The 25881-nt window shown below is 41.0% G+C and overlaps 2 protein-coding genes across 4 annotated transcripts in view; one reads left to right on the top strand and one right to left on the bottom strand.

The window, feature by feature from the left end:
* Positions 1–14196, bottom strand: part of Abhd12 (abhydrolase domain containing 12, lysophospholipase) — an 81166-nt gene extending 66970 nt beyond the window's left edge. For both annotated transcript variants that reach the window (XM_076848884.1, XM_076848885.1), the window contains exon 1: positions 13853–14196. In XM_076848884.1, the coding sequence (XP_076704999.1) occupies positions 13853–14040 (188 nt within the window). In that variant the 5' untranslated portion in view covers positions 14041–14196. The remainder of the gene's footprint in view (positions 1–13852) is intronic.
* A 190-nt stretch (positions 14197–14386) lies between these two features.
* Positions 14387–25881, top strand: part of Gins1 (GINS complex subunit 1) — a 30139-nt gene continuing 18644 nt past the window's right edge. Inside the window, exons 1-2 of one of the 2 annotated variants that reach the window (XM_076848883.2) lie at positions 14387–14655; positions 24750–24814. In XM_076848883.2, coding sequence (XP_076704998.1) covers positions 14644–14655; positions 24750–24814 — 77 coding nt within the window. In that variant the 5' untranslated portion in view covers positions 14387–14643. Of the gene's footprint in view, positions 14656–18880; positions 19064–24749; positions 24815–25881 lie in introns of those variants that run through there. The other variant, XM_076848882.2, reaches the window with a different exon arrangement.

Genomic DNA, 25881 nt, shown 5'->3' with positions numbered 1-25881 from the left:
GATCAGCTGGTGCCTTACCTTAAGAAGGCCTTATTCTGCTAGCAGAAAGAGTTTTCCCATTGCAGCACAGCTTGTTTTCAAGGGCTTTTCATATGACTACACTTCCTATCTTGCTTTATTTTTCTTTATAGCAGTGGACCACCATGTTGAAATTTTAGTGTATATTTTGTGCATAATAATATAAGCATTGCGGGCTGGGGTTGTGTTTCAGCAGTAGAGTGCTTGCGGGCTGGGGTTGTGTTTCAGCAGTAGAGTGCTTGCCTAACACGTGTAAAGCCCTGGGTTTAATCCTCAGCACTACATAAAAATAAATAAATAAATAGAATAAAGGTATTGTGGGAAAAAAAAAAAAGAAAGAATGTAAGCTCTGCAGATACCGAGACTATCCTATTTTGTGTGACATTTTATCCATACCCTCTAACCTTCAAAGAGGCTAAATGAAAGAAAAGAACATATTTGTTAAATAAATGACAGAACATGCAAGCAATACTCTCAAAATATGCCACACTGTTAATAGCAATTATCAAGGGGAGTTTCAGTTCCTCCATCATCTTCCTCTGTCTCAAGTTTTTATAAAGATTTTTTTCTTACTTAGAAATCACATGAAAAGTAAACTGAAAGGAACAGAATGAAAGAGAAGTAGCTCCTCAGAGGACACCTTTCACCTTGGTGATGGCCGTCTCCTGGGTGTCCTCACACTTGGAGATCCCTTCCTATGTTTTGTACAACCTCCTTGAGTTTTCTCTTGAGGCCCTGGGTCTATATTAACAGGCTCCCAGTTGGGCTGCACTGGTGTAATAGTCTCCTTCTAGAGGAACCCTAAGCCAAATACCAAACATCCTGGAATGTAATCTTTTTTTTTTTTTCCTTCCTGTAGGTTCTGACATGACATGCCCTATTAAAGTGTCCTATGCCCTCAAACTGTGGGAATTTCTTTTTTTCTATTTCTAGACAGCTTGGTTAGCCAGTAATGTCACTTTGCATTACATTCTGTCAATAAAGTAAAAAGCTAAATGATGGGATGTTCCAAAGATAAATTAGCACATAAAAATGTCAGAGTAATTGCAGCAACTCAGGAGGCTGTGGCAGAAGAATCACAAGTTCTAGGCCAGCCTCAGCAACTTAGTGAGACCCTGTCTCTCAAAGAAAAAAACACAAAAAACAACAACCATATATATGTGTGTGTGTGTGTGTGTGTGTGTGTGTGTGTATTTATTTCAGTGATAGAGCACCCTCCTGGGTCTAATCCACAGTGAGAGAGAGAGAGAAAACACGCATACACAAAAAAACAAAGGGGCGGGGAGGAGACTGACCATCTCCAGGTATCCTTATAAGCATCCTTGTATTCTCTCTGCCAAAGGCACAATCAAGACATTTAGGTGGCCAGGCATGGTGACACATGCCTATCCTACTGGCTTGGGAGGCCGAGGCAGGAGAATTTCAAGTTCAAAGTCAGCCTCAGCAAATTAGTGAGGCCCTAAGCAACTTAGTGAGACTTGTCTCTAAATTAAAAAAAAAAAAAAAAATTAAAAAGGAATGGGGAGGTGACTCAGTTGTTAAACATCCCTGGGCTCAATCTCTAGTACCAAACAAATAGCAAACACACAAACACAAAAACCATTTGGGTAGCCAGGAGTCATAGCATATACCTGCAATTCCAGTGGCTCAGGAGGTTGAGGTAGGAAGGTTGCAAATTTGAGTCCAACCTCAGCAACTTAACAAGACCCTGTCTCAAAATAAAATATTTAATAATGAGCTAGAAATGTGGCTCAGTGGTTAAGTGCCATGTTCAATCCTGGTACCAAAAAAAAAAAAAAAAAAAAAAATTAGAATGCAAGAGCTGATGGTTGCCACCCATAAAGACTGATTAAGACAACCAACTTCCTAAGGAAGGGGACTATCTTCCTGCATCTTTATATTCCGGTGCCTGACATAGCATCTGCCAAAGTCTAGTAGTAAATAAAATAATCCATGGGTACCTGACACTGATATAGTCACTTTCAGGCAGGACCAAGAATGGTATAATAACCAAGGATGAATAGATAAGGGCATATCTGTTGTACACATGATTAGGAGAAGAAAACTGAAAAAAATCAAAGCTTTATCTCTTCTAGAGACCTGAGCTACTGTAAAAAACAAAAACAAACAAACAAACAAACAAAAAACACAACTGACTTCAACTCTCATCTTTCTTACTTGCCCATAATAACAGTTCAGTCAGTATATCCAAATCTTACATGAAGAATCTGGTAGTCAGATAAGAAGTGAAGACAATTTGAACTTTTTGTTGTAGTTTTTTACCCTAAAGCTTAGGGATACTTCTTTCAAGCTTCCAGAATAAACCCTAAATTCCAATACTCATGAAGTTGTTTCTATTCCTTCACTTCCTGTTTTTTCTTTTTTAAAATATTTTTTAGTTGTTCATGGATCTTTATTTGTATCTATTTTTTATCTGTTTGTTTATATGCGGTGCTGAGAAATGAACCCAATGCCTCACATGTCTCAGGCAAGCGCTTTACCACTGAACTACAACCCCAGCCCTCTGCATTCATCTTGACAAACACTGTGGGAGAGGGGTAATTATCAAGGGAGTAGCTAGTGAGCTCCCAGTGAGCTACTAGCCAGACATGGTGGCGCACATCTGTAATCCCAGCAGCACCAGGAGGCTGAGGTAGGAAGACTGCAAGTTCAAAGCCAGCCTTAGCAACTTAGTGAGACACTAAGCAACTTAGCAAGACCCTGTCTCAAAATAAAACATAAAAAGGGCTGGGGATGTAGGTCAGTGGTTAAGCACCTCTGGGTTCAGTCCCTGCTACCAAAGAAGAAGGGGGAAAAAAAAAAAAGCGAGTTCCCTCTGGCACATGTACTCTTGCTCCAGCCCTATGTCCTATGCTCTCACCATGTGATAACTATGACTTCCACTATATTATAATGCAACATGAAAGCCCTCATCAAAGGCAGCCCCTTGATCTTGGACTTTCCACCCTCCCAAACAAGGAGCCAAATATTCTATTGTTTATAATTTAGCTAGTCAGTGGTATAGCAGTGAAAACAGACTAATAGAGGAAATTGGTATTGAGAAGTGGGCTGTTGCTTACAAATACCTGAAAATGTGGAAGCAGTTTTGGAACTGGGTAATAGGTAGAAATTGGAAGAATCTAGTGGAGCAAGCTAGAAAAAGCCTGCACTGCCATAAATGGAACATTAAGAGTGATTCTGATGAAGGCTCAGAAGAAAGCTGTAAGCAAAATCAGGAACTTGCAGAGAGTTTACTTAAGTGCTTGTGATCAGAATGCTGGTAGAAATACGAAAAGTAAAGGGCACTCTGTTGAAATTTCAGACAGAAACAGGGTGGAAACTAGAGTAAAGACCACTCTTGTTATAAAGTGGCAAAAAGACCTTATGTCTGTACCCTAGAACTTTATGAAATAGCCTCTGGGAATATGACTTCCTCTACCTAGATTTCTTTTCTTTTTTCTTCTCTCTCTCTCTCTCTCTTTTTTTTTTTTTTTTTCTACCTAGATTTCAAAGGATGCTGCAGACAGCCTGGGTGCCCAGGCAGAGCCTTGTCATGGGGGCAAAGCTACCACAGAGTCCCTACTAGGGTAATGCCTGATGAAGGCTGCAGGGGTAGGGCCACCCCCAAGATCCCAGAACTATAGAGCTATCAGTGTGCCAGCATGAGACTCTAACTCCTGAGTGTTGCTGAGACCAAAAAAGTTGTAGGGGCAGGGCTGCCTGAGGCTTTGAAGGCCTGATCCCCACACCACTGTGCCCAGGATGCAAGATACTAAGTCAAAAATCATTCTCTAGCTTTAGGACTTAATCCAGCCAGGTACAGTGGCACATATCTGTAATCCCAAAAGCCCAGGAGTCTGAGGGAGGAGGATCATAAATTGGAGGCCAGCCTAGTCAATTTAGTGAGACCTGTTTCAAAATAAAACATAAAAAAGGTTGGGGATGTAGCCTTGGTAGAGTACCCCTGGGTTCGATAACCAGTCTGGAAAGAGGGAGTGGACACTTAATGCTATTTTCCCGTTGAGCTTTGGACTGCTTTACTCCTTTCTTTTTGATGCTCTCTCCCTTTTGGAATGAGAATATCTATCCTGTGCCCCACCACTGCATTTCAGAAGTACATTCCTTGTTTTGATTTCACAGGTACATAGCTAGAGGAAATTTGCCTCAGAATGAATTGTGTTTCAGTGTCATCCATAATGATTCCAATGAGACTCTGAACTTTGGACTGTGTAGTATTGAGTTAAGACTTTTGGGACTACTGGAATAAAATGCTATTGTTTAAATGTCCCCTCCAAAATTCATACTGAGAAAAAAATTTTTTTAAGAAGAAAAGTCTCATTATGTTGCCCAGGCTGGCCCCAAACTCCTGGACACAAGTGATCCTACTGCCTCAGCCTCCTGAACAGGTAGAACTTGAGGTATGATACAACACCTGGCTTATGTGGAAATTTAAGCCACTGGGATGGTATTGGGAAGTGAGATGTCTAAGAGGTATTAAGGTCATGAATCTCCACCCTCCTGAATATGCATTAATGATGCTACAATTGGGAGTGATTTAGATATTATGGGAGTGACTCTGTTATACAAGCAAACTCTCTCGTTTGGTTGTTCTCTTGCTCCTTCTCACCCTTTTATTAAGTGTTCCTTTGCTATGTGATGTCTTCCTCCATGTTATGATTCAGTATGAAGGTCTTCATCAGATATAGTGCCTCGATCTTGGATTTCCCAGCCTCTCAGAACCATGAGCCATATAAATTTTGATTATTTTTAATTTACCCAGTCTGTGGTATTCTGTTATAGCATCAGCCAATGTACAAAGATGGTTCCCTTCTCAGTACATGGCAACTCTATTTTTCTCATTGTTTAGAAAAAAATCCTGTGAATATGACTCTTGTCTCTTTCACACTCATCCATTTAATCCATTAGCATATCCTATTGGCATCTCCTTTAAAACATTCAGAATTCCACACTTCTTCTTACCCTCATGGCTAATAACCTGGCCCAAGCCCTCACAGTATCTTACCTGGATGACAAGAGCCCCAGCTGGTCTTCCACATCCCTGCCCCCAGTCTGTTCTTATTACAGACTCAGAGTGACATGATAATACATACAACCTATCATGTTATTCTTCTGCTCTAAAGCAGTCAGGGGCTTCCATTCAAATGTCCCCTTGTTAGGAAGGCCTCTTTCTCACCCAAACCACACACCCCACCATGGTGCCCAGTCTAAAGATGTTCCTCTACTGGCTCTATTTTTCTCCTTCGTGCCTAGAGCACCTGATGTGTCATATCTCTCTTCATTTGTCACCTGTCTCCCTTACTGGAATGTAAAGTCCATGAGAACATGGACTGCGGTCACTACTATGGCCTCAGCAGTCACAGGTATTCAAACTATGTTAAATGAGTGGTTGAAAAAAGTGATGGATGATCAAAGACTATAGTTAAAAATGCCCCAGTGTTAACAGTTACGATAATGGATCATGATGAACCGTATATGCATGACTATGAGAAGCCAGACTAATAACCTGGGGAATAAAAAGGAAGCAGTAAATTCTTCCTGATATGTGCTAATGACTTTATCACTTCCCTCAGCATGTAATGTCAGTAGTAATAATGGGATAGAAGATGCCACTGACTGAGGGCTCGCTGCTGGTGGAAACTTTCCACACACCTCGACCTCACCACAATCCTGCATCAAAGACATTCTTTTCCCCACATCACAGATGAAGAGACAAATCAGAAAGTTAAGCAAATGACAGATTCTGAAAACACTCCCTCAAGACCCAGTTTGCCATGCAAGCTTCCTCTTAAACATGGAATCATACTACAATGGGAACCAAACCCAAATGAGAGATCCTTCTAAGAATGGGACATTTTATTTTAGTCCAGGCTTTCTAGCTATCATTCCTTTCTGTGTTGGTCGGCTCTTCTAAACTACACTCCAGACATTGGCCCTCAGTTTAGGAGAAGGCAAATGACTCATTCCCTCTCCATACTGAAAAAGCCCACTGGCAAAGCACAAACTCACTGAAACTTAATTTCTGTGGTACCACCTCTGGGTGAAAAGCATTGACTTAATCTGTTTTCTTTCATGGTTGGATTTCAATAAACATTCTTCCTGAAGACTTCATTTTGAGAGGAAAAGTGTTCTAATGTAAGGAAGAGCAGAAATATGGGATGGGGTCCCATCTTCATCAGCCTACATCTGACAAAGTGATCATCTTCCATGCCTCTTTTCAGTCTGCCCAAAGGTATCTCCCATAATATGCCTGTCTGTAAAAGTTACCACAAAAGGGAGACACTCCCTTGGAAAGGGAGGGTGTGTGTTGGCTGAAAGCAACTTTGAACCAAGCACAGATACAGGACGCAAAGCCCTAATAAAACCAGAACCCAGTTCTAAGGTTCCAGGCCTCTGTCTGGACTGTGGCTGTGAAAAGGTATATCAAGTTGGAAAGTGGCAGACCCACCTGTTAAAGTCTTGTTAGAGTCTTATCCTAGACTGTACTCTAGGTAGAGAAGAAAGAAAAAGAGGGATAAAGCAGACTTTAGCTATAACAGCTTGGTGAACACTTGCTCTCATCTCCTCAATCTGTGAAGCAAGGGTGAAGAGACATCACATAGGAATGCTTGGAGGGTGAGTGACTATCACACCTCAGGACAGCTAAAGGAAAAGGAGATAGGCATTAATCTCAGCCACCTGCCTTTCAGCATTATGGTGAAGCATTAGCAGCTTCAGATGAAATCCCTTCTTTGGGTCAAGGAAGAACTAAGGTGATGACTGTTCTTTGGTATTACACAGGAGGGTGCTCTAGCATCTCCCATGCAATTCATTGATCTCCATCTATCTGGCCGATCTGGCCTGCCCTAAAGTTTGAAAGAGGAAGGGTGAAGACCAGTTGATTAAGATACACAGATCTTGTGTGTCTTATGATTTTAGTTCAGGGTCCAAATGGGACAACTTGTACCTCAAATGAACCTTCCCAAGAATTCCAGAGCTACAAAAATGAGAAGAAAATGAGAAGCCCATGAGAAGCCCATAAAGTTCTTCTTTGCCCAGCACCTTCTCACAGACAATTTGCAAAGTAAAACTAGTATCTAGAGCTAGGAGTATACAGGTCTGTGGTTATTATGCTTTAGATCTTAAATGTCCCCCTAAAGCCATGTTTTGAAGGCTTAGTCCTCAGCTAATAGCATTATTGAGAGGTAATGAAACTTTTTTGGTGGTGGTGGGGAGGTACTAGGGTGAAACCACGTTTGTTTTAACATTGATTATATCACCAGCCCTTTTTATTTTGAGACAGGGTCTTGCTATAGTTGATCAGGTTGGCTTCAAACTTGTGATCCTCCTACCTCAGCATCCCAGATAACTGGGAAATAGGCTTGTACCACTGCATGTGGCTAGGTGGTAGAAACTTTAAGAGGTGGGACCTAGTGAAAGGAAGCTAGGTGAGGGAGGGGCATGGGGTAGTTGGTAGGGGAGAAGAGGGTTCCCTTGAAGGGGATATTGGGACCTTGTCCCTTACCTTCTCCTGCTTTGTCTCTTAGCCACCAAGAGGTGAACAGATCTCCTCTGCCATGTGCTCCTATCATAGGACCAAAGTGATGGAGTCAAGTGACCTTGGACTAAATCCTTTGAAACAATGAGCCAAAATAAATCTTTTCTCTTTTTTAAAATTGATTTTTCTCAGGTACTTCATCACAGCAAATCTGACCTAACACAGTATTAAAGCATGTGCTTAAAACAAAGTCCTGGGCTTAATTCCTAAAACCAAACCAAATAAAGTAAAACAACTTAAAAAACTCCAATATCTAGTTCTCAAGGGATACAGAGTTGATGTATGACTTCGATATATATTTACTTTTAAAAATTACCTTTTAAGCCAGGTGCAGTGGTGCGTGCCGGTAGTTCCAGCAACTCATAAGGCTGAGGCAAGAGGATCCCAAGTTTGAGGCCAGCCTCAGCAACTTAGAAAAGCCCTGAGCAACTTAGTGAAACCCTGTCTTTAAAAAAAAAAAAAAAAAAAAAATGGTTGGGATGTAGCTCAGAGGTAAAGCACCTCTGGGTTAAATTACCCTTCAGCTCAAAAATTTTAAAAAACAAAACAAAACCAAAAACTTTAGCTTCCAAAGTCATTCTAATTTGAATTAACTAAAATGTTAAAATTATGGTGACCGACACACACAAACACAATTAAAACAAAACTCTACAAAACCAAAAAAAAAATCTACTCATTTCTGGAAAGACTAGAAGACCTGGCTGCCTTGGGTCACATTCCAGGTAGTATAGGACCAGGTGTGGAGGCTGCTGCCCCCTGCAGATGGAACATGTTCTGTACTTCTGGGCAGCCCTCAGCATTACCTGGCTCTCCCAGAAATAATAAAGGAGGTAGATATATTATATATATACATATATATACACACACACATATACACATATATATGTATATATACACACACACAGTCACACACACACACACATATATTTCAAACTCTAGTGTTTATGTGTTAGATATATCATTAGTCAGCCTAATCAAGAAAAAAATAAGGGCAAGAAAGCCTAAGTACATAAATGGGACCAAAACCAGGGAAATAAGTCCCAGATAAAGAGGAAAAAAGCTGGGGCTGCGGCTGTAACTCAGTGGTAAAGTGCTTGCCTTGCATATGTGAGGCACTGGGTTCAATCCTCAGCACCACATAAAAATAAATAAAGATACTGTGTGTTCATCTAAAACTAAATAAATATTTTTTTTAAAAAAAGAGAAAAAGCTGATTAAAAGCTGATTAAGTTCATGATTTTCTTTATTTTTTTTTTTTTCCTTTGGTACCAGGAACTAAACTCAGGGTGCTTTACCAGTAAGCCACATCTCTAGCCCTTTTTATTTTGAGACAGGGTCTCACTAAACTGCTCAGAGTCTTGCTAAGTTGCTGAGGCTAGCTTTGAACTTGCAATTCTCCTTCCTCAGCCTCCTGAGCCCCTGGGATTAGAGGTGTGCATCACCACACCTGGTAAGTGGATGATTTTCTATGAATACACAAACCACCAAAACTAAACCCAGAAAGAGATAACAAATCTGAACAGACCAATGGTCTCAAAGAAACTGTATAGTTATAAAAGTGCTATATTCTTCTTCTTTTTTAAATTTTTATTGTTGGTTGTTCAAAACATTACATAGTTCTTGATATATCATATTTCACACTTTGATTCAAGTGGGTTATGAACTCCCATTTTTACCCCAATACAGATTGCAGAATCACATCCGTTACACATCCACTGATTTACATATTGCCATACTAGTGTCTGTTGTATTCTGCTACCTTTCCTATCCTCTGCTATCCCCCCTCCCCTTCCCTCCCCTCCCCTCTTCTCTCTCTACCCCATCTACTGTAATTCATTTCTCCCCCTTGTTTTTTTTTTCCCTTACCCCTCAAAAAGTGCTATATTCTACAAAAGCACCAGGTTTAGGTAGTTTTATAGGGGAATTTACCAAATTTAAAAAAACAAACAGATAATTCCAAAAGAATTTTAAACTGACTAAAGCAGAGAAAGTATAGTCTACATACACACACACACACACCCCCACGACAGAACCCAGGGGCACTCTACTACTGAGCTACTACATCTCTAGCCATTTTAATTTTTTATTTTGAGACAAGGTCTTGCTAACCTTCCAGTTCAAGACAGGGCCTTAAACTTGCAATCCTTCTGCCTCAGTCTTCTAGTGGCTGGGTTTTTTTTGTTGTAGTTGTTGTTTTTTTAAGGGATGCAGTCTTATTATATTGCTCAGACTGGGATCCCTCCTGGGATTAAATGATCCTCCTGCCTCAGTCTTCTGAGTGGCTAGGACTACAGGTGCATGTCATAAACCCAGCCAAAGCACATTTTTAATATTAAAAGATATAGAAAACACAACTTGATAAAGATAACACTAAAAAAGAAAATTATAGAGGGTTGGAGATGTAGCTCAGTGGTAGAGCACTCACATGGCATATGGGAGGCCCTGAGTTGGATTCCTAGTATTGCAAAAGAAAAAAGAAAATTATACACTACTTTCACAAATAATGATGTAACATTTCTAAATAAAATGTTAATAAATGGACTCTGGCTACACAATAAGGGTTCATCCCAGGAATGCAATAATAATTCAATAACATAAAATCTATTGTTACAATAACATATTAACAAGTAAAGGGAAAAATTATTATGATCATAACACAGATGTTAAAATTTTAAAAATTCAACCACTATTAATGATTTTAAAATGTTATTAGCAACATACTTTTTAGTAAAAATCAGCACACTTAATGACAAAACTAAAAGCAATCTCATTAAAGATGAGAAATTAGGGCTGGGGAAGGTGGCTCATTCTTGTATTTGTCTAGCATGTTTGAAGCCCTATGTTCAATCCCCAGCACATGGGGGGTGGGGTGGGGGGGGAGTAGGTCGGATATAGTGGTGCATGCCTGGAATCCCAGCAACTCAGGAGGCTGAGGCAGGAGGATCACGAAGCTCGAGGCCAGCCTTAGCAACTTAGCAACACCCTCTCCCAAAGTAAAATAAACTAGGACTGGGGATATAGATCAGTAGTAAACCGCCATACTAACTCCCACCCCCAGTCCCCAAAAGGTGAGGAACTAGTTAAAAGTACCCAGTATCATCTCCATTATTTAACTTTGTTCTGGAAATACAATGCAATCAGAAAAGAGAAACAAGTGGCATAAATATTGGAAAACAAGGGACAAAATTATTATTTATAGCTGAGGTGATAGTACTCCTGGAAAATCCAACAATAGTAAAAACTATTAGAAACTATAAAATTAGTTGCTAGTTATAAAATTAATAAATAGAACAACTAAGAATATGCAATACAATAAAGGATCCTATTTTCAGTAACAACAAAAAAAGATGAACTAGGATAAAGAATGTATAGAATTTTCAAGTAAAGATATTTCTCTTTTTTTTATATCGGTGATTGAACTCAGGGGCACTTTTACCACTGAGCTACAATTCTTTTATTATTTTTTATTTTGAGATAGGATCTTACTAAGTTGCCTAAACTGGCTTGGAAATTTCGATCCTCCTGCCTCAACCGCCAGCGTTGCTAGGATTATACGCTTGTGCCACCATACCCAGCTCAGACAGACATTTCTGAGACAATTTGGGAAGTGGTTTGTGGTCTGGATATTTGATAATATTGATATCGGATAAAAATTTAGTTTAATGGATAGGATAATAGCATTGGGGTTATATATATTTCAAAAAATCCTTATTTGTTAAGTATTTTATAAAGAAAATAATTTGTTTCAAAATATTACAGTTCCCCAACCTACAAGAAAATAGAGAGGAGGGATAAATGAATCAAGTTTGGCTAAACATTGAAAACTGTTCAAACCATTGGATCACTATATTGTCTACTTTCATATATTTGAAAATCTTGTAGCGATCTTGAATCTAGACACAGTAGTGTGTTCCTGTAATCCCGGCAGCTCTGGAGGCTCAGGTAGGAGAATTGGTAGGTAGTTCAAAGCTAGCCTCATCAACTTAGTGAGGCCTTAAGCAACTTACAAAGACCCTGTCTCCAAAAAAGAAAAAAAAGGGGGTGGGGAGGGCTGGGGATGTGGCTTAATGGTTAATCAGCTCTAGGTTCAATCACCAGTATCAAAAATAAAATGTTCATAATAAAGAATTAAAAGAAATGTGCAGGAGGACCATAAAAGACAACTAATTGCAAAGGCATATAACAGGCTTATATACACATAAAATGCCACCTAGAAGTACTAGAAATTAATACCAAAATCAGATATAATTTTCTTCTATCAGACAAAGGTCAAAATATAGGATAATACACGGTATAGGAGGCAGAGGCAACTTACATTGACGGTCAGAGTACAGATTAATACAACTTCTGTGGAGGGTTAACTTAGCTTTACCTTTTGAAGTTATAAACACACACCCCTGGCCTAGAAATTCCACTTCTTGGAATTTATTCCCCAGATATTCATTCATTCAACAAGTATTTTCTGCCATCTACTATGTGCCAGGCACTAGAGATACACAAGTGAAGAAAACAACCTGCTCTCTTGTGCTTCCATTCTTGTGGGATAGGAGGCACAGGTAAAGTAAGTCAACAAGTATGCTTGCAATTATAATGCCATGTAAGTGATAAGGTAAACAGGGATGGGCTGGTCTGGGAAGGTCTCTCTGGGCCTGAGTCAAACACCAGAATGTCTAGGACAGGCAACAGGAAAAAAAGCCAAGGGGTAACACAAATTTGACCTTTCTTCTGTGTTGTGCATTTTATTTCCCTAACAGCCTTTTGATTATCTAAAGGATATGGACACTATTGAATGTTTCTCTTTGTCCCCTGATACAAAACTGAAAATTAATCAGATTCTTTTAGTATAGTACATCTCACAAGGAAGGTGTCGGGGCAGCATTGTTTCCCAACATTATTGTGCGTAACAATTCGATCTTTAACAAGCAAAGACTTTCCAACTTACTTAAGTTTTGTGCTGTCTACTTATTAAAATGTATTAAAGTAAAAACTCTTGATAACAGTTAAACCTTTCCAAAAAGAACAGATTAGTTTCACAAAAAATACTCACATGTGAAACCAAACCTATCAGTCCCTACCCTTCTGGCAGGACTGAGAATCATTGACTTAGAGGCCTCTAGTTTAATTTCATGTTCTTTTTAAGTACTAAAGTTGAAGTTCTCATTTTCTTCAGGGGCTATTTGAATAAATATTTTATGCTTCAGGTTCAATTAAAGGCATTTCCAACTGCTTCCAAAAGAAACACCTGAGAACATCACACACCAACTTCAATCAAACATCATCATGAAATACCAACGCTTCAAAATTGCCATGAATTATATGTTCCACAAATAGTCAAATCATTAAGAAAACAGCAAAGAGGGAAAGAAATATGTCCCTGTGAAATAAGCTCCCATCTCAATTCCGAAATCAGCTTTATATAACCGCATTCTTCTTCGCAAAGGGAGAAAACACATGCACACACCTCAAATGACTTCGGGACTCTACAATAATTCTCAGTGGGACCAACTCCTTTATACAGATTTCAAAGGTAAGCAGCCACCAGCACAGGGAACGATCGGTTTTCCTCCAACAACTGAGAATGTGGTGTATCCTTCCTTTCCCTTGAACCCCACAGGCCATTTAACCTTTCCCGAAAGGCTCAGCAGTTCTGAGCAGCGAATGCCACTTCTAATAACAGTTACCCGAGAAGTACTGAAGTGAGAGACCAGGGTACCACCAGGCTTGCGCACAGGCGCCGGCTAGTGCGGTCGGTTTGCGGGGGCCAATGCAAACCAGGTATGAGCGGACCCCGGAGCTCTGAGGGTCTGACGCCAGCCTCCCCACGTCCCACCGCCTACGTGCCGCGCGTCCGGGGGGCCTCCCCACCCCTTACGCTACTCTTGTGCTAGGTCACGACTTCCGTGCCGCTCCAAACCCGTAGCCTAGGGGTCCGCAGTGGCTCTCCTGAAAAAGTGTAGGGGTGCAAAGATGCGTTCGAAGTGCTGGGTGGGTAAGTGGGAGGCGCGGAGCGCCAGAGCGGATACTTGAGTTGAAGGGACGTAAGGTGCTCCCGGGGGAAGGTGCCTGGGGAAAGGATGGGGGTTGGGAGCTCCTTGCAGGCCAAGTAAGGGGAAGAGGTCTGAAGAAGGGTCAAAGAGGACACCGGGAGAATGAGGGGTGAGGTGGGAAATCCTTATGCAGGCAGCTAATGTGAGGGGGGCGGCGATTCGGGGAGACCTGTGGGCCGCACCTGCACGGCAGGTGAGGGGAACCCTCCCCACTACCAGTGCATCGCCTCACCTGCCCAGCGTCCGCTTCATGCCCGAGTCGGCTGCACAACGGGGCTCCGGCCCCTTGCCGGCCAGGCGCAGGTTCTGCTTCAGGCGGCAGTCGGCGTCCAGCGCCGCGGTGGCCGAGCCGGAGGAGGATGAACCCGAGGCGGCGCAGCGCTCATGCTCCAAGGTGACGGGCTCGGTCCGTTTCCTCATCCCGCGGCCGACAAGGCCGGCCGCCCACGGCGCCCGCTGGCCTCGCCCGCCCGCCTGCGCCGCCCTCGCCGCAGCCGCCGCAGCTCACAGCCTTCACCGCCGGGAGCCCGCCCGCTGCCCCTCACATCTCAGCCCCAGGCCGCAGCGCCCGCTGAGGATCAGCGCTGGGGGCCGGTCGGCCTCACAGGCCAATCAGCGCCAGAATCCTGCTCGCTCTGCCCCCTCCCCGCCCCATCAACTCCACCCCGGTCCCTCGGGGAGCGCGCCCAGCATCCCCAGCGCCGACCCGCAGCCATCTTGGAGTAGGGCGGTAGAAGCTGCCTCCTCACGTCATTGTCAGGGCAGCGCAAGGTTGTTAGGTTTTGCAGCTCAGAGGACTGGGTCGGGCACGGGGCTAGGGGACTACCTTCTGGGCATTCTTGTAACCCGCAGACAACCCAGTGGTGCCTCAGTTCAGTGGTCCGAACGACGAAAACACTGGGAGGTCGCCGGCCAGAAAGTGGCCACCCTGCGAGCCTGAGCTTCTGTCCAAAGTCGTCTCCCTCCCGTTCCAACCCAGGGCCTCTGGCTCCTAACTCTGGATTACTGCTCATTTAGGTTTATATGAACAAAAAGGTAACATCACAATTCCGTTTTAATGATTAGTTGCTATTGTTCCAGAAGGATTTTTTATTTTGGCGGGGGGGGGCGATGCTGGGGATGAACCAAGGGACATTACCACTAAACCACATGCCCAGCCCGTTTATTTATTTATTTATTTTTTAGTTATTTTATATTTATGTGGTGCTAAGGATCGAACCCAGTGCCTGACGCATGCTAGGCAAGCGCTGTATCTCTGACCCACAACCCCAGCCCCTCCAGCCCGTTTTATTTTTATTTATTATTTATTTTTGATTCATGGTCTCTGTCAGTTAGTTAGGGCCTAAGCTAAATTGCTGAGTCTGGCCTCAAACCTGTGATCCTCTCTCCTCAGCCTTCCTAGTCACTGGGATTATAAGCACCGTGCAGGACTTTGTCTTTTAAAATATGCCTTCAGGGAGTTAATTTTTAATTTGAAAAAGTGTGTGTGTGTGTGTGTGTGTGTGTATACATACATACATATATATAACCTTGGGATCGAATATATGAAAAAGTGAACTCCTTAAACAGTTTACTCTTTAGTGATTTTGTTTTTTTGGTACTAGGGATTGAACCTTGGGTGCTTAACCACTGAACCACATCCCAGCCCTTTTTATTTTTTTATTTTGAGGCAGGGTCTTGCTCAGTGGCTAAGGCTGGCTTTGAACCCGAGATCCTCCTGTTTCAGCCTCATGAGCCACCATACCTGGCAACAGTTTACTCTTTGAAAACAGATTTTGGATTTTTAAAAGCATTTACCCCTTTGAGGAAATCCATTTCAAAGATGACTTTGCACTTGTGAAACCCAATTAAGTATTAATTCAACCCATTCTAAATAGAGCAAAGGAAATAAAGGGCAGTTTAGCTCACAGATTTAGTTTTACAGCTTTGACTTTCTATAGTTTCTTTAGAAGCTGAGGCAGGAGGATCACAAATTCTAGACCCCAGTCTTAGAAATTTAATGAGACTTTGTTTCAAAAAAGGCTGGATACGGGGTAAAAATGGGAGTTCATATCCCACTTGAATCAAAGTGTGAAATATGATATATCAAGAACTATGTAATGTTTTGAACAACCAACAATAAAAATTAATTTAAAAAAAAAAAAAAAAAAGGCTGGGCATGTTGTTCAGTGGAAAAGCATCCCCGGGTATAATTGCCAATTTAAAACATACTGTGGAATTTAAAAGGTGAATTCTTTGAAGTGAAATAACAGTACTGGGGATTTGGGGATTCAGAAGTTAAAGTGTAGAAAAATTATTTTATCTGTCACAAAATCCCCCCACCCCCTTTTTTTGGGGTATCAGAGATTGAACCCAGAGTTGCTTAACCAGTGAGCCACATCTCTAGCCTTTTTTATATTTTATTTAGAGACAGCATCTCACTGAGTTGTTTAGGGTCTCACTATGTTGAACTCATAATCCTCCTCCTCAGTCTTCCGCTGGGATTGCAGGTGTATGCCCACCTTGCCTTGGCACAAAATCCTTTTTAATAAGGGGTTGGGGGGCAAGGAAGACAGGGAGAGCTGGAGAGAAGAAAGAAAAAAGAAATATAAGTTGGTATTGAATTTTTCTCACTGGCCCTGGGTTTGCCCATATAGTTATCTCCTGGTTTTGAGGCTTTAAATATGGCCCCCTCCTTTCCTTGAATCCAGGCTTCTTTATCCAAAGATCTATTCATCTCTGATATCTGACAGGCACCCAGACTACTGTGTTCAAAACAACTCCCAGCTCTTCTTCCACTCTAACTTCATAAGCTTCCCCTCCTGGGAAATGGCAACTCTGTTTTTGTGCTGCCTCGGGCTAAAACTCTGGGGTCACCTTTGATTTCTTTCTTCTGGCATCAAACTTTGTCAGCCAGCTCCCCTTTCAGAATCTACTCAGGTTCCAACACTTCTCATCACCTCCACCATCTCCACCCTGGGCTAAGACATCATGCCTCACTTGGATTATTTTAATAGCAGGGGTGGTCTGCCTCCTGCCTTTACCTTTGCTTCATTTCTGTCTACTTAACTCAGCTGTCACATAGGATTTTTATTTTTCCTATGCCACATGTAATTCTGTCACTCATTTGTTAAAATCTCCTTGATGGTTCCCCAACTCATTCAAAATAAAACTGAAAGCTTATGAAAGGGCATACAGGGTCCTTCCTCAATCAGTGCCTTCCTCCTGGTCCTTACATGCCACAGTCACCCTTGCTCAGAACCTTTGCACTTTAATACCTGCTACCTGCAATTCCCTGTCCTCCAGTTGCCCACACCTACAGGGCGTGCTCACCAGTTGCCCACACCTACAGGGCGTGCTCACTCCCCGTTCACATCTGTGTATTCCTGAACACTTTTAACTTAAAGCCCTCAGACTCACCTTCACTCTGTTCACCTTTCTTGACTTATTCTTTTATTTATTTATTTTTTATGAGGATTGAACCCAGTGCCTCGCATGTGCTAGGCAAGCACTCTACCTCTGAGCCACAACCCCAGGCCCTCTTGACTTATTCTTGTTAGTGCTTGTCACCAATATATTTGTCAATGTGTCTGTATCTCTATTTTTTTTTTTCCCACACTGCAATGTAAAATCTGAGAAAGGACCTGTTTGCTGCTGTATTTTCAATGCCCAGACCAATGTCTGGCTCATAGTAGGCACTTTGTAAATATTTCCTGAGGGAGAGACTGTATCCTCACAACTCCTCAGTGATGCCACTAGTGTCCCCATTTTACAAGTAAGGAAGTGAGTCTCAAGTTCATTAAGGGACTCTGCCTTCTGCCTGAAATTGAAAAGATATATGGCTGAGGAGGATTATGGATGCTTGTCTTTTGATCAAAATCCCACAGCATGGTCCATGATAGAAGTATGTACTTGGTTTAAAAAAGTTATCCTTTAGTGTTTAGAAGAAATGTAAGGATAAGGTCCAGAAACTGTTTTTTAAAATGGGCCACTTCCCTTTATCAGATAATGTGTACTTTATCTACTTTGCAAAAGAGCAACATTATTTCTAGGGTTAGCCACAATGAATCCAATACTGCTTTTTAGAAATTAATACTGCTTAGAGGCTAAAGGCATAGCTCATTGGGAGAGCCTTTGCCTAGCATAGTATGGTCCTGGGTTCGATCCCCAGCATCAAAATAAAAAAATGACTTTTTTTTTTTTTTTCTTCAAATTAGCCAAATAAGCCAGGCATGATGATGCACACTTATAATCCCAGCAACTCAGGATGCTAAAGCAGGATAACAATTCCAGGCTAGCCTCAGCAACTTAAAGAGACTGTCTCAAAATAAAATAACTCCAATGCTATGTATAATTATAATACTCTAATAAAAAATATCCCAGATAACCACAATAAAATTAATATTCCTCATAAGAAATAAAAAGGGTTGGGATTATAGCTTAGTGGTAGACAGCCTCTGGGTTCAATCCCCAATAGCACAAAAAACAAACAACAAAAAACCCCACAAACACACAAACAAACAAAAACAAAAACAAAAAAAAAAAAAAAAAGAAAGAAAAGAAAAAAGAAAAAGGATGGTACTGAGCCAAAAGTGGAAAGCTTAGCTACAAGGTCTTATTGAGTTTATGAGCTCTTTTGTGATCTTGGGGAAGTTATCTAACTTCTGTTTCTTTATCAGTTCAGAGTCTTAACCACCTTTAGCGAAAGTTATGAAAATTACGTATATGGGGCTGGGGCCATAACTCAGTGGCTAAGAGCTTGCCTAGCAGGGGTCAGGCACTGGGTTCCATCCTCAGCCCCACAAAATAAAGGCATAATGTCCATAGATAACTACCAAAAAAATTTTTAAAAATAAATATGTATCACAAGTCCCTACCACACAGGAGGCACCCAACCCAGGAGGGTTATCAAACGAAAAACCCTGCTGCAAAACTAAAATGAAAACACCAGCGAGTGTCGCAATCCTCTCCCCCTCCCCGCCCCCATTTTTCTAGCTACATATGCCAAGGCTTGGGAAGATTAAGTATCTTGTTCAGGTGATAGCAAGTTGAGGCGATAGCAACAGCCGTCTGGAACAACGCCAGGCTGCTTGTTCTTTGTACTGAGAGCTGGGCATCACTAAAGAAAAAAAACCAACCCCCTTATTCCGACCTTTCTGTAACACGGTCGCGCAGAGTGGGCAAATGTCCCTCTTTGGCTGCCGTAGGGCAGAAGATTCGGCAACGCGTTCCTATTGGCTAGGCTTGTTTGGCGCCAAAGCGCGTCGCAGAGGAGGAGGCAAAGAGCTGAAGCTGTGGTGTGCAGAGCAGAAGGTACGCGGAAGCCGAGAGCCCTGCGACTGTTTGGATTGAAACCTTGACGAGCCCGAGGGACCCGAGAGAGTCCGTCATGTTCTGCGAAAAAGCTGTGGAACTGGTTCGTGAGCTGCACCGCGCGCCAGAAGGGCAGCTACCCGCTTTCAATGTGAGGACGGCTGTCTAAACCTGAAAGGGGCGGGGCCTGGGCGGCTTCCCGGCCGTTCTTCCCTGCATCTCACCTGGAGGATTTACTTTCCCTCGCGGTTAGCAACCAAGTCGTGATAAATTTTTGGAACGCGGCACAGCAAAATATAAGAGGGAACACAAAGTATTCATGCTTTTATTTCCCAGCTGCTTAGTGAATTTCCTCACTTGAGTATAATTGAGTACTTTTTATTGTATAGTTTTGCCGCAGTTTATTTAACCAAATATTTGCTTTCTGCCTGATAGTGAGCTAGCGTTTGCTGTCCACTGCGGCAGCGAAATGTAACTAAAAGCCTGGACAGCAGGGCTTGGCGTGTAGCTCGTCGAGTGTTTGCCTAGCATGCCCGAGAATCCCCTGCACCAGGGCAGAGGGCAGGACAGCTTCCGGAAAGAGCCTGAGATTCTTGTTGTGGGGCAGTTATTCAAGCTTTCTTGTTATCAGTTTTCTCTGCAAAAATGGGAATAATGATGATAGTAACCAGCTCGTCCTGCAATGAGGGTGTCTGAACAATGCCTGACATAAAGCAGAGTCAGTGGTTGCTGTTAATTTTATTTCTACTAGGGTTACTATTACTATTATTAATGTGATTATTCTTATTTTTCTGAAACTTCTCCCTAAGGCAGGGTGCCAAGCCGTTGACCTACATCATCACGTCCAAATAATAAACCCTTTAGGTTTTAACAATCTCCCCCCCCTCCCATTTTTCTAGCTACATATGCCAAGGCTTGGGAAGATTAAGTATCTTGTTCAGGTGATAGCAGAAAAGAACTAAAATAAGGTTTCCAGTCATGGCACTTTGGCTCCAGAGCTTGCACTCTAAATGCTGTGCTTGACCTCCTCCCCTATCCTAGGGCAGCCATAGTGTGGATGCCAGGACACATTCTTCTGGGAGAGGGGCATAGAGGTAATGATATACAGCGTGATAAATGGTGCCAACGAATTATAGATAAGGAACATGAAGGAGAATCACAAAGTAAACTGGTGGGGGTGGGACTAGAAAAGGGTACTTTAAAAATTTTATTTTTATTTTTTGTAGTTGTATATGGACAGAATGCCTTTATTTATTCTTACGTGATGGAACCCAGTGCCTCACACATGCTAGGCAAGCCCTCTGCCACTGAGCTATAGCCCCAGCCCACAAAAGGGTACCTTTGAGCCACGTCATCTTTAAGGATGAGATTACATTCAGAAGGGATTGAGGCATTCTAGCTGAAGGATGTGGTAATACAAAGACACATGGTTACATTGCAAAGGTGACTGAAAGGGCATGTAAAGGTGGATTTGCAGTCTAGAATAGTTAAGTATTCATTCATAATGTGTGTTTTGAAAGCTGGTAGAGGATTTTAGGCAGGTGAATAATTTTTGCATTTTGAGTGTAATTATGGCAGCAGTATGGGGGGATGGATTGAAGAGAAGACCAAATGGGGGTAGAAAGATTGTTTGTGTGATTACAGTAGGTCAGGTGATAGATGTGTGTACTTTAAATTGTCAAGTCAGTGGCACTAAAATCAGTATCTGAGACAAACAGGATCTGTACTATTAAAATGGGTAGAAATGGGGTGGATAATGAATGGGCCAGGATCTTGGAAAGATTCTCAGGTAATAGGAAACCATAAATTAAAAATGAACTCCTTTTGGGAAAAGGTAATGAATTTTTTTTTTAATTTTTTAGTTTCGGCGGGCACAATATCTTTATTTGTATGTGGTGCTGAGGATCGAACCCAGGCCTCATGCATGCCAGGCGAGTGCACTACCACTTGAGCCACATCCTCAGCCCCATGAATTTTGTTTTGAACAATAAAGAGCATTTAGTCTTGGACTGGGCCCTTGGCCCTAGGTTCAATCCCCAGACCAAAAAAAAAAAAAAATGTCCTAGTCTTTACAGTTATACCATTTTACAAAGGAGGAAACTGAACCAAGGGAAATTATGGATCAGAGTTAAGGGACTGGTCTCAATTTAGAGCATATTGGAGGCAGAGCCTCAACTTGAACTCGGGTTTCTTAGATTGTAATCTCTTTTTCAACTTAGAATAATTACCTCATGCAGGGCTCAGAGGCACTTGCCTCTGCTTGGCAGGCTGAGACAGGAGGATGGAGAGTTCAAAGCCAGCCTCAGCAAAAATGAGGCGCTAAGCCTTACCATGCCTGTCTTTTTACTCAGTGAGACCCTGTCTCTAAAAAAAAAGTAAGGTTACCTCATTTAAAAAGTGAGGAGACAATAGTGCAAAACTGAGCAGAGATGCTGGAATGTGTGTAGGCTCTAAAATTTGGCTCCATAGTGGATCATAGAACTAGTTATTGTGGAGGTTATCTTACATATGAGGAAACGAGGCCTAAAGAGGCAGAGAATGTCCAAACAGGTGCTGGTGGGCTGGCCTTGGAACCTGGCTCTTCATACACTTCTTAGTCTTAGTTCTTTTTTGGGGGAGGGAGGATACCGGGGATTGAACTCAGGGTTACTCAACCACTGAGCCACATCCCTAGCCCTATTCTGTATTTTAGAGACAGATTCTCACCAAGTAACTCAGCACCTCACTGTTGCTGAGGCTAGCTTTGAACTCACGATCCTCCTCCCTCAGCCTCCCAAACTGCTTAGATTACAGGTGTGTGCCACTATGATTGGTTAATCTTAACTCTTTTTACTCAATTTTTTGGGTGGAGGGGGTACTGGGGATTGATCCCAGGTGTGCTTTATCACAAAGCTATGTCCCCAGCCCTTTTTTATTTTGAGACAGGGTCTTGCAGGTGCTGGCCTCCTCCTCCTCAGCCTCCCAAGTTGCTGGGATTACAGATGAGTGCCATGATGCCTGACCCCCCAAAGATAATATTCTTAAAAACATTTTATTTGGCTGGGGGTGGGGGTACTCTACCACTGAATTATATTACCAGCCTTTTTAAAATCTTTTTGAGATAAGGTCTCACTCAGTTGTCTAGGCTGGCCTGGAACTTGTGATCTTTTGGGAATGTGGCTTGGTCGTTAAGGGCTTCTGGGTTCAATCCTGAGTACCCAAAATGAAAGACTATTATCTTGAGCTGTTGGAAGCTTATAGTCTGAGATAGGCACAGAATAGATGTAATTTCCTCTATAGATAAAACTCAAAGTCTGAAAACTTGCGTATGTTTCAAAGAATTATTTCATATTTGGCTTTTGTATACCTACAGATATATAGTTGTACAATATATGTTTTAAAATAACATTTGTTTATAAAAATATTGAGTTTTTATAAATCAGACCTTCCCATAATTTTTAAAAATCAGATACTAAAAGAGAAAGTAAAAATCACGCTTACTTTGTGTGTGTGTGTGTGTGTGTGTGTGTGTGTGTGGTACTGAGAATTGAATCCAGGGCTTTGTGCATGCGAGGCAAGCACTCTACCAACTAAGCTATATCCCCAGCCTCTTGCTTAAATTTTTATTAGGAATTATATCTTGAGTAGGTTAAGTAGTTGTGCAGTGGTATATCAAAAGTTTTATTTGCAGTGCTGGAGATCAAACCCAGGGCCTTGTGCATACTAGGCAAGTGCTTTATCATTTTATCTTCTACCAAAAATATTTATGCTAATACATATATTTTGGCCCTAAAAATAGTTTGGGAAAACAAATGGGAATCTTTTCTTTGGATTGTTTACAGAGTTACTGTGTAACATTCATGAAATTTAATATTTTATTTAATAGAAAGTTAAAAAAAAAATTGCTCCAGGGTGGGTAGAAGGAAAACTCCTTTGGCCTTCTTATTCTTGTAGTACAAACTTAAAGTACTTTTTTGGGGTGGGGTAATTAACCCTTTAGAGACCATTTTCAGTAAATAATAATTTACATGCTTTGGTTATGCATGCCTTATTGCTTCTTTAGGACTATTATTATTATTATTTGTTTCTTAAAATGTGGGATTTATTGTATACTCTTTTGATTCCAAGGTGCCTAAATGTACAGATTTCTTATGTAAGAAGAATTTGAACCATCACTGCACAAATATATAGTTTGGCATTAATTTTTTTTTTGTTTCAGCACTAATTTATTTGTTTTAGGAATCCAAATAAGAATTTAGCTGTCATGTCTCGTTAGTCTCTTTCTATTATTATTTTTTTGTCATCAATTTTATTGAGGGTTTTTGTTTGTTTGTTTGCTACTAAGTTTTTATTTTGAGACAGGGTCTCTGCTAAGTTGCTTAGGGCCTCACTAAGTTGCTGAGGCTGGTTTGAACTTGCAGTCCTCCTGCCTTAGCCTCCCAAGCTGCTGGGATTATAGGTGTGTGCCATTACACCTACCTGAGATATAGTTTATATACAACAAAATATACAGTTTAATAGACTTTACAAATTTTGACAAATTGATACTTTATAACCAGTACCCTGATCACGATTTTGTAAAGCCCACCACTGTTCTCTTTTGTAGCCAATCTCCCTGCTACAGCCTTTGGCAACCACAAATTTGGTTTCTCTCACTACAGGTTATATTTCTCCTTTTCTGCATATTGCTGGATTCCACATCCAGGAACTATCAAACTTTTTCTGTAAAGGGCTACATGGTATTACGTAGTATACACTCTTTTGTGCCTGGCCTTTTTTAGCTTAGTGTAATATATTTGAGATTATACTTATTTTGTATGGTTTCAGTAATTCATTCCTTTTAATTGAGCCTTTATATTTTTTTCCACTGTGCAAGATGTACACATATAAAGTCATTTTCTTTTTGGTACCAAGATTGAACTCAGGGGCACTCTACCACTGAGCCACATCCCTAGCCCTATATTGTATTTTATTTAGAGACAAGGTCTCACTGAGTTGCTTAGCAAAACTTGCTGAATTGCTGAGGCTGGCTTTGAACTCAAGATCATCCTGCCTTCACCTCCCAAGCCGCTGGGAGTACAGGCTTGCACCACCGTGCCCAGCCATATAAAGCCATTTAATTGTGAACTTTAATGGCATTAATTATATTCACATTACACTATTGTCATCAATCATTACACTATTCCCAAAATCTTTTTATCACCTCAAACAGAGACTCTTTCACCATTAAGCAATAATTGTACCAGTTTCCCTTTTTCTGCAGCTTCTGGTAACCTTTAAACTATTTTGGGTCTATATGAATTTGTCTTTGCTAAACATTTCGGATAAGTGGAACCATAACAATACTTTTTATTTTGTGTCTGGTGTCTTTCATTTAGCATAAAGTTTTCAGGATTCATCCATGTTGTAGCATCTATCAGTACTTCATTTCTTCCTAGGGCTGAATTATTATATTGCCATTGAAGGTTTATACTACATTTGGTTTATTCATCTATCAGTTGATGGACATTTTGAGTTGTTTCTTCTTTTGGACTATTATGAATAATGCTACTAAGTACATTTCTGTACAGATTTTTGTGGGAACATGTTTGCAGTTTGCTTGGATATGTACTTAGGAGTGGAATTGCTGGATCATATAGTAATTCTTTTTAACTTTTGATGAGACAATGGATTGTTTTTTCATGGGGATATCCAGTTAACATTATTTGCCAACACCATGGCCATCCTAGTGTGAAAGGGCTATTGTTGTTTTTTTTGTAAGGTTTGTAAATCAAAGATCAATATAGTACAAACAGTATTGTCACAGATTTGGTAGAGAAATAAATGAATTTGTATCAATATCAGCTTATATGTTTTAGGAGGATGGAATCAGACAAGTTCTGGAGGAAATGAAAGCTTTATATGAACAAAACCAGTCTGATGTGTAAGTTTTGATATTTTAAAACAATTTAAGCAGTTGAAGTCATATAATCTTACATCATTTTTTTGTGTATGTGTTTTTTGTTTGTTTGTTTGTTTTCCTTTTTGGTACTAGGGATTGAACCATGGAGCACTTAACCACTAAGCTACATGCACAGCCCCCCCCCCCCTTTTTTTTTTATTTTGAGATTTTGAGACAGGGCCTTACTAAGTTGCTAAGGATAGCTTCAAACTTGCAATCCTCATGAGTCACTGGGTTGCCAGTGTGTGCCATCATGCCTGGCTGATGTCAGTTTTCGGATGTGGATTTTTTTTTTTTTTTTTTTTCCAATTCTCTGTGAGCCTGATCATACCCTAACTGTACAAGTTAACTCAGAGCCAGGACACAGATGGATTTGTGCTGATCATTGCTTGGTAAGTGGTAGATGTTTAAAAATTATTGTGGTTTGACTAATATATATTGAGTTAAAAGGAATTAAGGCAGACTTAAAAAGATGAGACATAGGCAAATAAAAACCATAACAAAGTGAAATATATAGTTTCCACTGTTTTCATTAATAGATGCCTTAATTTGTCTAAGGAATAATTTGTAAAATTGGCACTAATAGCAAGTGATTTCTGATAGCTTGAGTGGACTTCATTGAGAACTGATGTAACAGAGGGCTATAGCTCAGTAGGTCAAGAGAAGCCTCTAGTTTCATAGAATATTTAGATCTGAACATGCTAATTGGAACAACAAGGAATCTGGGCTATGTGACAAACTTCACAGATTCCAGTGACATAAAGTGCTGGATCAAAATTGAGGTGGCCAAGATCTAAATCTAGAGAGACATCTATCTCTGTGACATGAGATTTCCTCTTTGGCCTTGTAGAGTGTAGCCTAGGTAGAATGGCTTAGGTAGAATGTTTTTATGAGTTAGTTTGATATAGAAATCAGTGGCATGCTGATAAGATTTGTGGGTCACACAAATGATAGGAGCATTTTCCCATTTCTGTGTATTAGGATAAATAACAGAAAAGTCTTTATAGATGGAATGAGGAACTGAACCTCAGCAGAGTTGCAGCAAATGA

This window comes from Callospermophilus lateralis, chromosome 3, assembly GCF_048772815.1.
Source record: "Callospermophilus lateralis isolate mCalLat2 chromosome 3, mCalLat2.hap1, whole genome shotgun sequence".
In the NCBI taxonomy this organism is placed as follows: Eukaryota; Metazoa; Chordata; class Mammalia; order Rodentia; family Sciuridae; genus Callospermophilus; species Callospermophilus lateralis.
This window is presented reverse-complemented; position numbering and strand designations above follow the sequence as displayed.